At 40.1% G+C, this 15,698-nt stretch overlaps 1 protein-coding gene across 3 annotated transcripts in view; it reads left to right on the top strand.

Annotated features, from left to right (window-relative positions):
- Positions 1 to 1,215: 1,215 nt before the first annotated feature.
- Positions 1,216 to 15,698, top strand: part of ttll10 (tubulin tyrosine ligase-like family, member 10) — a 46,294-nt gene continuing 31,811 nt past the window's right edge. For 2 of the 3 annotated variants that reach the window (XM_049581056.1, XM_049581058.1), the window contains exon 1: positions 1,216 to 1,345. Coding sequence is in view for 1 of the 3 variants with exons in the window: in XM_049581058.1 (XP_049437015.1) it covers positions 1,312 to 1,345 (34 nt within the window). In the remaining 2 variants the exon portion in view is untranslated. The remainder of the gene's footprint in view (positions 1,346 to 15,698) is intronic. The other variant, XM_049581057.1, reaches the window with a different exon arrangement.

Raw genomic sequence — 15,698 nt, forward strand, 5'->3', positions numbered from 1 at the left:
GGAGCACAGATGGACCCACCCTTTAATTTCAAGCTAATATAAATTTTTCTAATTAAAGATGTGTTAAAAAAAAATTAGTTGATAAACAGAAAACCTGGGCTAACAGTATTAGGCTATTCTAGCGTAGGAATATAGCCCCGGGTTAAATGGGAGGCCAACAGAACATTTTTGCTATGGGGCCTCCTAGATGGGTAATGAGGCCATGGTGGCGAGATACACCCATCCATCCATTTTCTAACTGCTTATCCTCTTGAGGGTCGCAGGGGGGCTGGAGCCTATCCCAGCTGACACTGGGCGGAAGGCAGGGTACACCCTGGACAGGTCACCAGACTATCGCAGGGTTGACACATAGAGACAGATAACCATTCACACTCACATTCACACCTATGGACAATTTAGAGTTATCAATTAACCTGTCTTTGGACTGTGGGAGGAAGCTGGAGTACCCAGAGAAAACCCCAGTGACACGGGGAGAACATGCAAACTCCACACAGAAGGGCGACACTTGTAGCCACACGTGATGGTAAAACCTCTAAAACAGAAGAATTACTAAGCATCCAACCAATAAAGAGACGTGCTGAAGTATGAAATGGTTTTCGGGTTACCTCGTAACCGGTGCAGAAAATGTTTTTTTTCTGTAGCTGACTTTTAGTTCAAGCACTAGTTCTTAAGAAACGTCTAATGATGAGTTCCTCTGTAAAGAAGAAGCAACTACAGTAAATGCTTTAGAGAGTTTTTTGTTGTTTTGGCTCTGGCTACAGAGTGAGGCAGAAACAAATCTTCTCCTCACTGTGTCTCCCATACACCTCATGCCCTCTGAGGAAAAAAAGCCACAGATGAAAGCTAAAAATAGTATGTTCGAAAGAAGACCAGGGAGTCTTAGTGGTGTGTGTGATAACCCAGGCGGTTGGCCCTCCGTGTGTCCGACTGCCTCCCATTCACTGAGGGTAATTAGAAAATCCTCAGGGCAGGATCTTCTTGGATCTCTCCCTCTCTCTGCGTGTGTGTGTGTGTGTGTGTGTGTGAACCAGCATGCTGTTGAGTGTGTGTTTAGCCTGTGCATGATGAGGCTGAGGCCCAACACTGTACCAGGCAAAGGTTTCCACCGGCCTGTTCTTGCATAACTCAGTGAGTGATAACAACGGTGAATTCCTCTCAACACACATCACAGCTGCCAACATCTTTGCCTTTGGTTTTTTCCCCATTCACGTTTAAATACAGTGTGTTTCAGAGCTCTGGGTGAGCTGGAGAGTGTAAGTTGCAGATTCCTGTGCAGTCTGCTTTGTCTCGGAGAGATGGAGCGATTGGGTGATGATTCCAGGGCAGAGGTCACGTTCATCAAGAGGTAGGTCAGCTGGGGTTAAAGCTGGAGGTGTTCCCACATCTATTGTGTGTCTTTAACCTCTAACCTGATGGGAGACAGACTGGAAATAGAGCAAGGGCGTTTTACTCATGAGAGATGCACAGGCAGGGGCTTTGTTGGCAAACTCTACTCATATTTTATCCTTAAGGAGCTGGTGTGAAGTGTAGTTGGAGGTACTGTGAATAGATAAAGGTAGATCATGTGACTGTATTTGCTGAAGTTAAGCTGTTTGCATGCAGCGTTGGATGTATCTTGTGCTTGTTAGACTAAAGTCTACTGGGATTTTGACCCAAAGCATCTTCAGTATACACTTTGCATGCCAAAATGTCACCTGTACCTGCCCCCTCAACACTTCCTCACCCATCGGTTACACGCTAACAGCTGGTCTCCATGGCTCCTGCTCTCTCATAGGCTCTCGTGGGACCGTGTCGCTCTTAGCTGCTTCTTTTTGATTGGCTGGAAAGACTAGGTGAACCTACTAGCCTGGCGTCTGGAGACTGCATTGTTGACAGAGCGGCGCCCAAATCCAAAGGGTGTGTTTGGAGGGTTGTAAAACTGTGGCTGAGCTTTGAGTTACCCGGTGTTCTGAATGTGTTAATGTGTAGCTGTCTTACAGTGACAGGTCTGTGCAGCAGAGACACTCAGGTAATGTTTAGGCCTGTGGACTTTGATACTCATTTCTTCCTGATTTATATAACAATGAAATCTGCCAGTCATTTACTTGCATACTGACCCCTATGAATTCAGAGCAGATTGTTAGAGTCTGTGTCATTGCTGACGTGGGGATTTAGACTGGGGTGCCTGCATTTAGCAGTATTCAGCTCTAACCTTACTTGCACCTACCCCTTCAAATAATATTTTATTCATGGCTATAGCAAAATTCTCTCCTTTAGGTGATCATTGTAACACATTAAGGCCCAGTCCCATTTTTATTTTTACCCATATGCCTTGTTTTTCAGTGCCACCTTGCCCCTCAGAGCAGAGTTACAAGGGGCAGTGGTTAAAATCTTCCCCTATGAAATGGGACAACCCTACATGACCCTCATATGCCATCAGTAGCATCATCAATGGCTTTTACGTAAACAGACGAGTGTTGCCGGACATTGCGAATATGCCATCATCTGCTGCGGTTATTTCTTTTACATGGGCTATAGGCATCCTTTTATTGATGTCAGTACCCTTGTGATTAGTTCACAGAGTTTCACACAGTAAATCGATCAAACAAGTCATCAAATAAAAGGGGTCACATCATTACCAGGCCACTAGCGGTGCTCTGTAGGCTAACGTTACCAACTTGTGCTCCTACTGTACACCGCCAGTCTGTGCTGATATTAGAGGAGTGGTAACAAGTGTCAAAATTCGGGAGTATAACAGTATAAGAATGTAACTTGAGCTAGCTCGTTAGCTACAACAGCATATTAGTGATGTCCTTTTTGTTAAGGAAACCATAATACATTGAAATGGTATTACACTGAGATATTACCATGGTCAGTGTAATTTTTAAATCTTTATTAACAGAGAAAATACATTTGTTGGTTTCATTTGTTGCTCATACGGCAATCTTGCAGAGCATTTCTCATAACACTTGGTTTAAAGCTTACCTCTGGAAAACATCTGTTTGGAAGGCCACATGGTCCTAAACTTTGCCAAACACCTCTATCCCTATCAGGACACCCTCAACCTAGACATGAACGTACTGGAGGGGTTCTGGAGGGGTAAAGGCAAAGTGGTAGGGCCAAGGTGTGTTTTGCAATTGGGCCTAAAGGTGCAGTATGTAATTCTGGAGAAAGATAGTGGATTGTTGAGTCTCATTACAAGGTTGTCAGAAACCAGTGTTTTGGGATGGTGGTTTGGTCCGACTACCAACCCACTGTGGTCGGGCTTTGATGACCTGAGAACAACACTACATAAGTATTTGATGACCTGGGAATGAGGTTCAACAATCAATTATCTTTCTCCAGAACTGCATACAGGCCTTGTTGACATCAGAGTAACAAGGACATAACTGCACAATGAGTCTAACCATTGCTCCGGAAAACTGAGTTTCCTGTGAGATATTGACTCAACGACCTTTTTCATCATTTACAGTTGAGGAACCTGAGCACTGTCGGCATGAGGAACAAAAACTACAGATGTAACTGAAGTCATTAAGTTTATCTGCACAGATAAGATATGCAGCACGTTCACCTAAAGCGTTACATAAGCCAGTCAATAAGCAGCCAGTGACACTTTCACTTTAGACCAACTCATCTACGAAATCTGTGATCAGATGACTTTCAGGTTGACCATAATAAACATTAATAATGAACATTAACAGTAAGAATCTTAAATCCTGCATTTTAAAGTCTCTTGGATAATGTTGTCCTTTCAGTGGGCAGCTTGGAGATCTTGGTATCTCCCTGCACACCTCATTGCTTATGTCAGATGTATATTTTGGCCGTGGTTGTCAGCATTACCTTGGACAGTAAATTTCTCTGAGCTATAAATCTCATTTAATTGCAATCTTTTTACATTGCTCAGCAGTAACTTACTTCCGACAGACAGTGATGAGAAACAATGCTTTTATGAAGGTTTTATGTGCCGATGTCCTGTGGAAACATAAAACACATATAACAGCAAACAGTAGTTTGTTAGAAGCAGTTTGGATTTAAGTGTGATGAATGCACAGTATGATATAACACAATCAAGTTTGTTCTTCCTGGAATAGAATTCCACAGAAGAAATAATCATTACAGCAGCAAATAATCAATACTAAACAGTAAGCCACGCCTGAAATGCAGCGTGTCACTTGCTATGTGTTTGAAGGAGCAGCATTCAGTCTGTTGCTGCAACATCTGATCAGGCTGACAGTTCAATCATAACTGAAACACCGACTTTCCTCTCATGATTTTGTGTCAACTTTGGTTGTTTTGAACAATGCATTAAGTACTAGCTTTTTAGAACATGGCTATTGTAATGCGACATGAGTATATGCCTCTAACCGTGGCCCTGTTTGTGTGACAGCTTTCTGGGGGTTTGATTTACGGGGGATCTGCAGTATTGCTTTACAACAATAAAACAGAGAGGGGATGTTGTTTTACAGTGAAAGGTCGCTGGAAAAATTGTTGACATAGTGATTGTTTTCAGTTAGGCAAATGATGCAGGAAGAGTTGGGCAGAGTTCTAGGAAATGCAGTCATAAGGTAACTACACTCTTTATCTGACCATGATATATTGATTTTTTTTTTTAAGCTACACTTCCCTGTTTAACCAGATTCAATGTGAGTAACTTCCGTTTCCTTTAGCTACTATAAAATGTATGAGATGTATGAGTCTTTGATTAGTTTTATTCATGGCCCCCACTCTGACTCACAGAGGCCGTGGAGAGGTACAGTGCATGTGAAGAGTGGAGGAGGGATGCGCTTCTACCTTGGTAACTGGTCCCAGTGGGCCGCCTCCTTGCTGTACCTTCACCTGAACCCTGCCTCCCCAGAGAGCCTCCACATCACAAACACATCTTGCATCATTAGCAGGACCGGCTGTTATCCTGCAGCCAGACTCCCATGATACACTCTGTGGGAGCGATCAGTCGTTACCCAACACATGTTGAATGTACTGTACGTGTACAGAAAGATATAGCTTTAGGTTGGAAGTTTCAACAAAAGGAATTAGCAATGACAGAAATAGTAATTTCACTCACAGTGTAATGAGAACATCTGTAATGTTGGGGGTTATACTGATATTCATTTCCACTGATGATCCTGATTTTTAATGCTGACAAGAATACAAATCTGCCAGAATCACACACAGACCTGCATCTTTAATCAGGTGTATGACCCTTAAGAAATCCGATATCAGCCCAGTCCATAGTTATCAGTAATGGGCCATTATGGAGTTTGCTTTTAGATGTGTCATGGCCACCTGGTTTCATTACTAAAATAGAAGTGATTTAATAAGCCATTAAAGTAGGGGTAGGCAGTTTTAAGGCAAAAACAAAACAAAACAAAACAAAACAAAAACAGCAAAGTCTGAGAACACCCTCCTGCTGCAGCTCTCCCCTCTCCACCCTGAGCCCATCAGAAGATCGCAGGCATATGTATGCACTTCATACAGTAACCCAGTGTTTTCCATACATTGATTTATTTGATCTTATGTCATCATAGAGCTGTGTGCAGTGGATTTGCTCAGTCCCGCCCTCACCCTGCACAAACATTAGCTGTCATTCTATATAAAAACATGTCTTTGTTCCCTGATGACACACTTATAAAGGTGATTGTATTTGTCCTTGATACAAATGCTGTATAATTCTGCAAAACCCAGTCAAAACGTTTAGAAAATTAGCTGGCAAGCCACATCACAGTCACTTTGCCTCAATCCCTGCTGCTCCAAACTGCTTCCCTGGAGAAGAGCGAGCAGCAGCTCCAGAGGCTGACCTTTGGTCAGCAGCTGTAGCAGCTCAAAATCGTCTAGCAGAAACCATCATGACGAGGGTCACGGCAGGCTGGTGGCCAGTGACAGTGCCACCTGTGCAACAGCAGCAACATAAAGTTTGCTGATCTGCTGGGGAGCTGGATTGGCTCTGGAACTGCTGCCTGCTTTCCTCCAACCAAGGTGGTCAGTAACAGCGGGGAGTGAGGCGGAGGATACACTGTGATCTGAGGCTCTAGCTAACGTTAGCTTATGTTACATAAACGTGAATTTTAAGCCACAGTGGTGAACCCTTGTCTCTGATTAGCAGAAGGCTAATCTATTAGCAACATTTTTTCTCCACCTCTGTAACGCTCGCTGACATTAAAAGGTGTTTTATTTGATTTCTTGATTCTTGATTTCTTTGGTAAGTTTGTCTTCCTGTTTTCGGTTACTTTGCAGTTCAGGCAGTTGTTTCTGATGCTGAAATAGCAACTTTCTCTGCAGGATTCTCTGACAAAGAATTAGGTTTTCACCAAAGGGACGTGCACACACATCTGCATTTGTAGAATAGCCAGTAGAAACGCCCTCAATCTGAAATGTCAGGGGCTAGATTTCTAAAATCTGAAAAGGGAGTCAAGAGGAGGTGCAGAAGTCTAGTCTTCCCTTAGTGAACTTGAATCATACATTTATAAATCTTTGAATATTTATTCGGATTAAAAATCATGTATGGGGCTTCCTGTCAGTTGTTTGACAGTCAATAATGAGAACAATGGGATGTCTCTGTGTTCTTGTTTCGTCATTCGCAGTATTTGTCGTTGGCCTATTTGGTTAGTCTTCCTGGTTGTTCAAATGTGGTGTACTGTCAATGCAAACACGATCCCACAAGAAGGACTTTCAGTTCCAGGGACTGTGCAGTTCCTGGTGCTGTTGGGTTAAAAGGGCTAATTGTCAACTAGTTCTTGTCCTGGAAAAAAAAAATTGAATGGTAAATACATAACACCACCAAAAGTGTGTGTATATATGTGAAAATCAAAAGTGAAATCAGAAACACATTGCCATGCCTGGTGACCACACAGGCTGAACCATGGCCATGTTTCTTATGATAAAGCCAACCCACACTTCACTAAACCAGCTATAATTATTGTACATAATGTTTTGGCACCAGTTAACTGGATGAGAAAGGAGATCTTCCTTAATCTAGCCTGATTAGAAAACAGTAAATTATATATTGACCCAACTGATCATCAGCTGTGTGTACAGCTTCAGAGAATGATGTCCCCTCTCTGAATAATCTCAAAAGGCTCATGCCATGAGCACTCAATCTCTCTTGGTGCCATTCAACATTTTTCATGCCTGGTTGAACTCAACACATAAAGCATAAAGCATATGGCTCTTCCTCTAAAAATCATTGTCATTTGCCGCATGCTAATGCCTCAGTAAACACATTACACAGTGAACTAATTACATGAGACCAAATAGAAAGTCTTTTGGAAGAAACAGGCAGGTGTGTTTGGAGATGGGACGCGATCATAGCACCTCATAATGCCCTCAAACTGAACACACACAAACCCTTTAAAGCTTTGACAATGCCAAAGGTTGCCGTGAGGCAGGCGAGGCTGACATGCTATTTAAAGTAGGGCACAATGAATGATGACCCCCAAGGTCAGCATTTACGCTCATTTCCTAAACAAACGTCTCGACTGTGAATGAGTGAAACTTGACCTGGCCAGCAGCTCTGCAGCTGTGTTTGACAGGGAACAAGAGTCAAACTTTAGAGGGTGTGTGTGTGTGTGTGTGTGTGTGTGTGTGTGTAACTGCACATGTAGGTTTAAGACAGGAATCCATTCAGAGACGTTAAACTTAACCAACAAAAGCTTGTAGAAGATTTGCCTCTTACTTTTACAGACAACAGCAGCAGCACTTCATCTTTGCCACTACGTACTGTACAGTGTCTTTTATGATACCATCATGCACTTCTCCAGTGAACTTAATGGCTGTTTAAAATCACCAACTGTCTAGTAAACTGTTGAGTGTTTCAACCATTTTGTTTTGCTCAGTTCTCAAATGAAAGTTATTACAACATTATAGTGTACACAATTAGAAAGAAACATCATGCATTAGACATGAACTGAATAGTGTCTAATTTTGTTATTGATATCTGGCACACTACATGTAGTTATGAACAATTTTACATTGATGATTTCCTTTCCTATTAGCTTAATGTTTAATGTAGGTAATCTACATATCATCGCACAACAGCTTGTGTGGTATCTAAGAAATTAGCGTCCCATGAATGATGTTACGTACCTAACATAAAGTAACGTAGCTTAAGTTTAGGCAAGTAAAATCATCTAGGTTAGGTTTATGAAAAGGAACATGGTGACAACATACCTTAAAATAAATCAGGATTTACTTGGGTACGAACACCAGTCTCCTGGGGAAAAGTCCTGTGTTGTTTGACCCAGCCACCATCTCAACCTAAGTCCTGACACAGACTTACTTCTTTACTCCCGTCAGACAGTGGTCATGGGACCTCAACTCGTTTTGTTCCATATTTGTGATTGTATTGTCTGTAATAGATGATGCAAAGGACGTATTTGAAAAAATTGTTTCCATCAGCCTTTGTTGCAAATTATTTTGTTTAACCTTTCCTCCTCCACATGTAAATAACATTTTCTTTATATATTTTGGCAGTTTTTTCAAATTTCTGTCATTTTCAATGTTTTTTGGCTTTTTATGATTAACAGTTTGTTATTATGTTTTTAATAAACATAGCAAGATAGAAACGCAGAAGCATACAAGAAAAAAAACAATACAAAAATAATCATTTCAGTGGTGACACCCCCACCACCACCGACTCACATGCCAAAACCCGACAAGAATCTCAGTCAAGAATTATAATAATAAGTAAATGTAGTAGCAGTGTGTCAGTTGTATTAGTTTAAGTACTATGCACCCTTGCTACAAATAGCCCCACATTAATAATATTAATAATTAATAATATTAATAATGTTAAGAAAATGGCTGGTCTATTGTTTTTTTCTGCAAGGAAAACACTCTTTAATCACACAGTTAGTTGGAAATGTACCTTCAGTAATTTGAACAAAAACTGACTTTACTTTCAGAAAATATGACACAAACAGGTGTTTGCTTTTTTCCTGTACACAAAACATTTTTATAATTTCCATGAAGAGACAAATTTAAGGACAATGTCAAAGTAGCGCAGTGTAGAAATAGTGTGTGGAGGTCTGGGTGGTGGATTAGTGTTTGCCTTCAACAACAGCATCCTGAATCACATCCTGTTTAAGACAACATGACACAGATGGTGTGTTTCTGATTCAACAACTGAATGACAAACTTTTCTTAAAGGGAGAGTTCAACCCCAAATCAAAAAAGCATTTTTTTTCCCTCTCATCTGTTGTGCTATTTATCACTTTAGATTGTTTTCATGTGAGCTGCTGAGTGTTGGAGATATTGCTTGTATAGATGTATGCTTTCTCTCCAACATAATGGAACTAGATGGCACTCGACTTGTGGTGCTCAAAGTACCAAAAACTACATTTAAAAAACTCAACAGTAATGTCCCTTTCCAGAAAATCAAGACCATCTAGTTACATTATAATGGAGAGAAGGCAGACATCTCTGCAGCAGATATCTCCAACACTCTGCAACTCACACCAGCATAATCTAGATGGATAAAGAGCAATACAGAGGAGAAGAAAAATATGTATTTTTGATTTTGGGGTAAATATTAACCAAGTAATCTAAAACATGTTTTCATTATAATGAAGTCAGGTCAAACCTTTTTTTGTAGAGTACATTTAAAAACGACCACAGTTAACCAAAAGGCTAAACAGGTACAAAATACAAAAAAAACATGAATACAGATGCAAACAACAATAGGAACAAAAGAAAGCAATAAACACAATAGAGAACAAATTGTAGCATAACAGAGGATGAGGCTTAACAAAGGTGAATTCAATTAAGGTGTCAAGCTCAAATCAATTGTATGTCAATGAGAAGAGGTGTGTCCTCAGTAGTGACTAAAAGAGATAGTTCAGATTTTTTGAAGTGGAGTTGTATGGGTCACTTTTCCATAGGCTACAGCAGTGTATTACACATAGTAGATGTCTGTTGCCACGCCCCCAGTTTGGAGGGTCATGCCAGGGTGCAACATGGAAGCTAAGCAATGTACTGCTGTGGAGCGGTCAGCAACAAGATGTATTTTAGGCACCTAAAAAAAGGTCCAACTCTAAAAAATCAATATCGGTTTTATTGTATGCTATATTTAAAATATTTTCACTGCTTTAAGCTGATATATTGTTCTCTTTAAAGCCAGACTCCTTTGAGAAAAATAATGATTTAACATTGCTTAACACTAGAGCTGCTGATCTACTTCTGACTCAATCAGTTATTTTGTTTGTGTGACTTTTTATTAAAGGTGATAAGTTCAGATTCATCAAAGTCACACAATAACTCAAACAAACTAACTGATCAAACTAGCAGTAGACTAGCAGCTCATGTGTTCAGCAAGCTAAAATTATTGTTTTTGTCAATGGAGTCTGGTGGATTTGATGAGAGCATAGATGAGGAACTGAAGCTGTTAACAGCTTGTTTATCGGAACCGGCTGTCTAATGGGAAGGTAAAGTGAGGGAAATACACTTAAGCTGTTATACATTTTTTAAGAGGCTAAAATATGTTAATTGCTTCCCCCCATCCACAGCAGTGCATTGCTTAGCTTCCATGGTGGTACTCCTGTCTGCTTCTCTAAACTAGGGGCTATGGATAATTACTCCATACATCTCTACTTCAAAAAATCTCAGTTATCCCTTAAAGGTGTCTGTAGTCTGAGCAGTTTTAAAAAATAGGTAAACTGTTCCAGAGTTTAGGGGCAGCGTCCACAAAGGCTCAGTCACCTCTGTTTTTGTGTGGAACAACCAGGAGCATCTGATAGGTCAGCTGCAGTGCTGTAGCTGGAGTATGATGATACAAACATTCCACTAAGGAGTGAGCCAGACTGTTTAAAACCTTTAAAACAAGCAATAAAATCTTAATACATAATGCATGAATACTGAAGGAAAGGAAAAAATGAAGGAAGTAATGTTAACAGTGAATGTTTTTACACAACAAGAACATTGTGTATGATATGATCCTGGTGATGCATCTCTAAACAAACATGTATTTTGCTTATGCTAATGCATGTAAATGTATTGTACCCAGTATAAGATTTATCATATATATTTTCCCTGTCATTATTAAAAATATAATACTCCATTTATCAGTGTGCTTGCCACTGATGTCAGCCTGATCACAGCAGCAGTTTGTTTCTAAACCAGCAGATGAGCCAAACAGGTGTGTTGTGGAATAAGATGCAGTAATAATTGGTATGCCTCACTCCGCTTCTCTATGGCAACTGCCCCATTGGAGATTATGGGATACGACCGCGCCATCCACACACACCATCCCGCCCTAAATCCTCCGGGGCCAATTACCCGCTGCTGGTGGCAGGCCGCAAGTCAGAGCATGGCTGTGGCTGCTAGACTGCTTGTGTGCACGCTGCTCCCTTGGTGATTCTCTGGCTTTGTGAAAAGAAATGATGCTCGTTTCTCCTCACAACCAGGCAAAGATAAAAGCTCAACATACAATCTTAGATATTGTAATGTCAAAACAGTCACGCACCTGATAGAGTTATGTATTCTGTATTTTCTTTATCTGCTTTAATGTGGTGAGAGGGATTTGTTGCCGAGGCAGACGGGGAGCTAATTGGCGAGAGACATGGTAGAAATCAGTGGTTGAGTGCTGATCAGTGTAATGAGGGGCCTTTAAACATCACACCTGGGCTAAGTCCTCCAATTTCCTCTAAGACAATGTAAATCTCTGTAATTATCCCATAGTCACCTGAGCAGCAGGGCAGACCACGGAGACAGGTGGATAAAACAACAGAACCGGACAGATGCTGCAAACTGACTGATAAGGCCTCTAATTTACAGAGACCTACACGAATAGCAGCTATTGATGTCTTCTGCTTATGACCATTCAGGCACTGTGTAAACATTGTTATTCATTATTCATCACTGATAAAAATGTTATAACACAAGGGATATTGTTCAAGATCAGTGTGGGGTGCGTGGTTTATAGTACAAGGTGTGATTTACAACAAGACATGCAAAGCAGAGCATCAGCACGCAGAATCATCATAGTGGTGTTACTTATCCATTATGTAATATATTTACTTGTTTAATAATCATAATACAATTGAGTCCATCTGTACACACAATGTTCTTATTCACAGTTGTGAAACTGGGTCAAAGAATCAAAGGTTTTTACAGAGGGGATTTTAGATGTCTTTTTTTTATCACTACATAAATCAGAAAATATGGTCAACAGCAATAATAAAAAAAAGATTTCACCATGTTTTTAGGAATACAATGTTCTATAAATCAGCATATGAATGATACATGAACAAGCCCCTCTGTAAAAACCTTTGATGTATAGATAGGAATAAAATTGGAAAGTCTGGTGCATGTAAGTGCAACCGAAGTGATGATTCCTGGCTCAGTATGGAAGAAACCTGATAAGATATGTATTGTGGAATTTAGTGTTTAATTATGCAAATGAGGCATTATCTAATGAAATATCTTCTTTGGATAAATTTCTTGAATAGAAATGTGAATCAAAACATTTAAATGTGTATTTTTGACATTTTCTTTTCACTAGTGTGAAGGAGGATAAGGAAGCAAAAAGCACAAAATCTCAAAATTCACCACTGCAACCTGTTGTCTTCCCTTTTTTTTTTTTGGTCTGTTTTTTTTTTTTTTAAGACAGACTCTGAATATGCAATATGTCAACTGCTCACAGAAATGAAATTAATAGAAAGGACATTTAACCATTTGCCATCTTACTAGGCCTATATAATGACAAAAACTCTGTCAGTGGGTGTGTCTGTGTGTCTGTTCCACATTTTCCTCCTCACTGACTTGGTCAATCCATGTGAAATTTGGCACAGTGGTAGAGGGTCATGGGAGGATGCGATTGAAGCAAAATTACACCAATTGGCCAAAGGGGGGCGCTATAGCAACCGATTGAAATTGCAAACTTTGAATGGGCATATCTCATGCCCCGTATGTCGTAGAGACGTGAAACTTTGCACAGAGATGTCTCTCCTCATGAGGAACAAATTTCCCTCAAGAACCCATAACTTCCGCTTATATAGATTTTCCGCCATTTTGAATTTTTTGAAAAACACTTAAAATCGATCTCTTCCTAGGAAATTTGACCGATCTGCATGAAACTCAAAGTGAATGTGATTTTTGCATTGTGTTTTGGATTATGATAGAAAATAAGCTCTGTGGCTAACACAAGTTTATGATACTTACAGGTTTTGTTCAGCGAAATAATCTTCACATATGAACACCTTTCATACCGCATTTGAAGCTTAAATGCGATCGCCAGAAGTAAAAAGCTAACGTTAGGCTTTAACAGACTACATGACTACTCCACGGTCGTCACCGCCACTAAGCTTTCAACTGATTTCGGCCGCTTTATTTTAAAAACATTGTATAATGGGGAAATCAGACTGTTTAAGCTAAATAAGAAGCTGTAATGGCGGACTGCCAGCACTCTCGCCTGTTCGGGGGTGATGACGTTCAATGTTGAGCAACTTGTTAGCAACTGCCTTTTTTACGACACATAAAAGCTTCAAAATTCACAAGTAGAGTATTTACTGACGTGTTTTATGTCGTAGAACAAAACCTGAAACTCGCTTAAGCTTTTGTTAACCACAGACCTTATTTGAGGCATTTTACCAAAATCCCTTTCAGAAAACAAGTTGACTTTTAGACGAGAGAACTGAAAGTGCTAAAAGCGCTAACGGAGTTCCGGGTTTACTGGCACACTCTATAAGGCAATGAATATTGCGGAGGGCGTGGCTCATCACATAAAGGTGTATAACATCTCTAACTATCACAAAACAAAGGTTACAGAGGTGAAATAATGAAGTACTTAAGCAGGTTTGTATGTAATGGAACAAACTAGTTGAATCTGAGATTAGCTCATGATGCAGTCAACAGTATCTCAGCCTATTTATCCAGAATCAAGTACTGGATACTTTACATCACTGCCAGGTCATTTTCCAAATGATACCAAAGTATTTTCCATATTTCTATTTGAATGTCTTCCCTTCTTCCCCTGCTGCACCTGGTCTCAGTTTATTTTAGTGCTGTATGAAAATCGACTTACAGACTCATAACTCACTGAAGCACATTTTCACTAATGGGTACAGATCAAAAAGACTCCAGCACACTGTCAATCACTTGTGCTCTCTTAAAGACAATGTTTTCCTTCATCAGGAATATATGTTTTCATCTGATGAAGGTCTGAGGATTGAAGTGATAAACACATTTTTTGGTTCCTTTTCTGTAATAATTCTGAAAGCACAGACTGATTTGAAAAGTCTGGCCATGTTAGACAAATTAAAAGATTAATTCACAGTTGCATATGATTCATGAGCAAACAGCACTCACTTGGACTCTTTTGTGTTTTAAGAAAACTCCCTGCCCTCCAAGGTCACCTCCTCTGTGCATTGTGATTCTCAGTTGGCTAAGCACCATAAAAGCTACATCATGGCTTCAGTTAGACGCCTGAGGGGAAGATACATGTCCAGCTTTACTAGTCACCTTGGATACTGAATGCAGATTAGTGAAGGGCTATGAAAATGTTCTGCAACAGCACATAGGGAAAGGTAAAACAAACATGAGTCATTGTTTTCCTTTTCTCAGTTGACAAGCTGTGGCATTTATCCAGACTGTGATCCACACGACTGCTGTCAGGTTACTGTGAAGACTGATAGAAAGGCTGCTGTCCAGTCGCTTGTGAACTGAAACCGCTTTACAGTGAGCAAGGTTGTACTTGCTTGTCATCTCATCTTTTAATCCCCATAATGTCTGAGACTGTAGGTACATCCAGTACTCAGACCCAATCAGGATTATACTGTATCTGTAAAGACATGAAAACCAAGAACTAAAGCCGTGGTTGTGACCCAGTGAAGGTCCATCATACATCACAGGCCATAAGGCAAACTGGGGCAGAAATAGTATCCCTTTGAACAATGGAAATGAAGTGTTCTAATGACCTGGATGACATTTGCAGTATCCTCACTGATTTTTATTTTCTATTTTTTATTGTTTTTAGAAACAATCCATTATCCTGTGAAATTTGTTTAAAGGAATACTTCACAACCAAATGAACTTTTGTTTATCAGTTACTCACCCTGTATCACATTGAACTGGTGCATATTTCCATGGTGAACAAAGAATCAAAAAATGGAGAACGAATTGATGAATTGAAGTCACTGGGGGCCACATTTTACACCAGCAACACTATATCAAATCTTCTTTTTACAACTCCCACACAACCCGTGCAGTATAATCTAAATAAGTCTCATTTATCCAGTTGTATGCTCAGTACTTACCAAACAGACAGACAGCCCTGTCTGACAATAAATTGAATTGAAAGTGAAACTTGTCTATCCTCTCTTAAAGCCAGACTCCATTGGCAAAAACACTAATTTTACCTTGGTGAATACAGAAGCTGCTGGTCTACCACTGCCTCGATCAGTTAGTGTGTTTGTGTTACTGTGTGACTGTGGTGAAACCAAACTAAGCCTTTAAAACACTTAAGTCACACAGTATACTTAAACTAACTTAGTCATCTAGACAGTGGTAAACCAGTGACTTCTGTGTTCATCGAGGTAGAACTGTTTTTGTCGATGGAGTCTGGCTTTGAGGATAGATACATAGATATATAACTAGATTACGTTATACTTTTAGTTTAGTTCCCCATCAGTAATGTCTGTCTGGGAAGTGCTGAGCATATGTTAAAAATGAGATAAATGAGATTTGGATTGTACTGCGCGAGGTGTGTGGGAGTTGTAAACTAATGGTTTAGT

The sequence above is a fragment of the Epinephelus fuscoguttatus genome, linkage group LG7, assembly GCF_011397635.1.
Source record: "Epinephelus fuscoguttatus linkage group LG7, E.fuscoguttatus.final_Chr_v1".
Taxonomy (NCBI): domain Eukaryota; kingdom Metazoa; phylum Chordata; class Actinopteri; order Perciformes; family Serranidae; genus Epinephelus; species Epinephelus fuscoguttatus.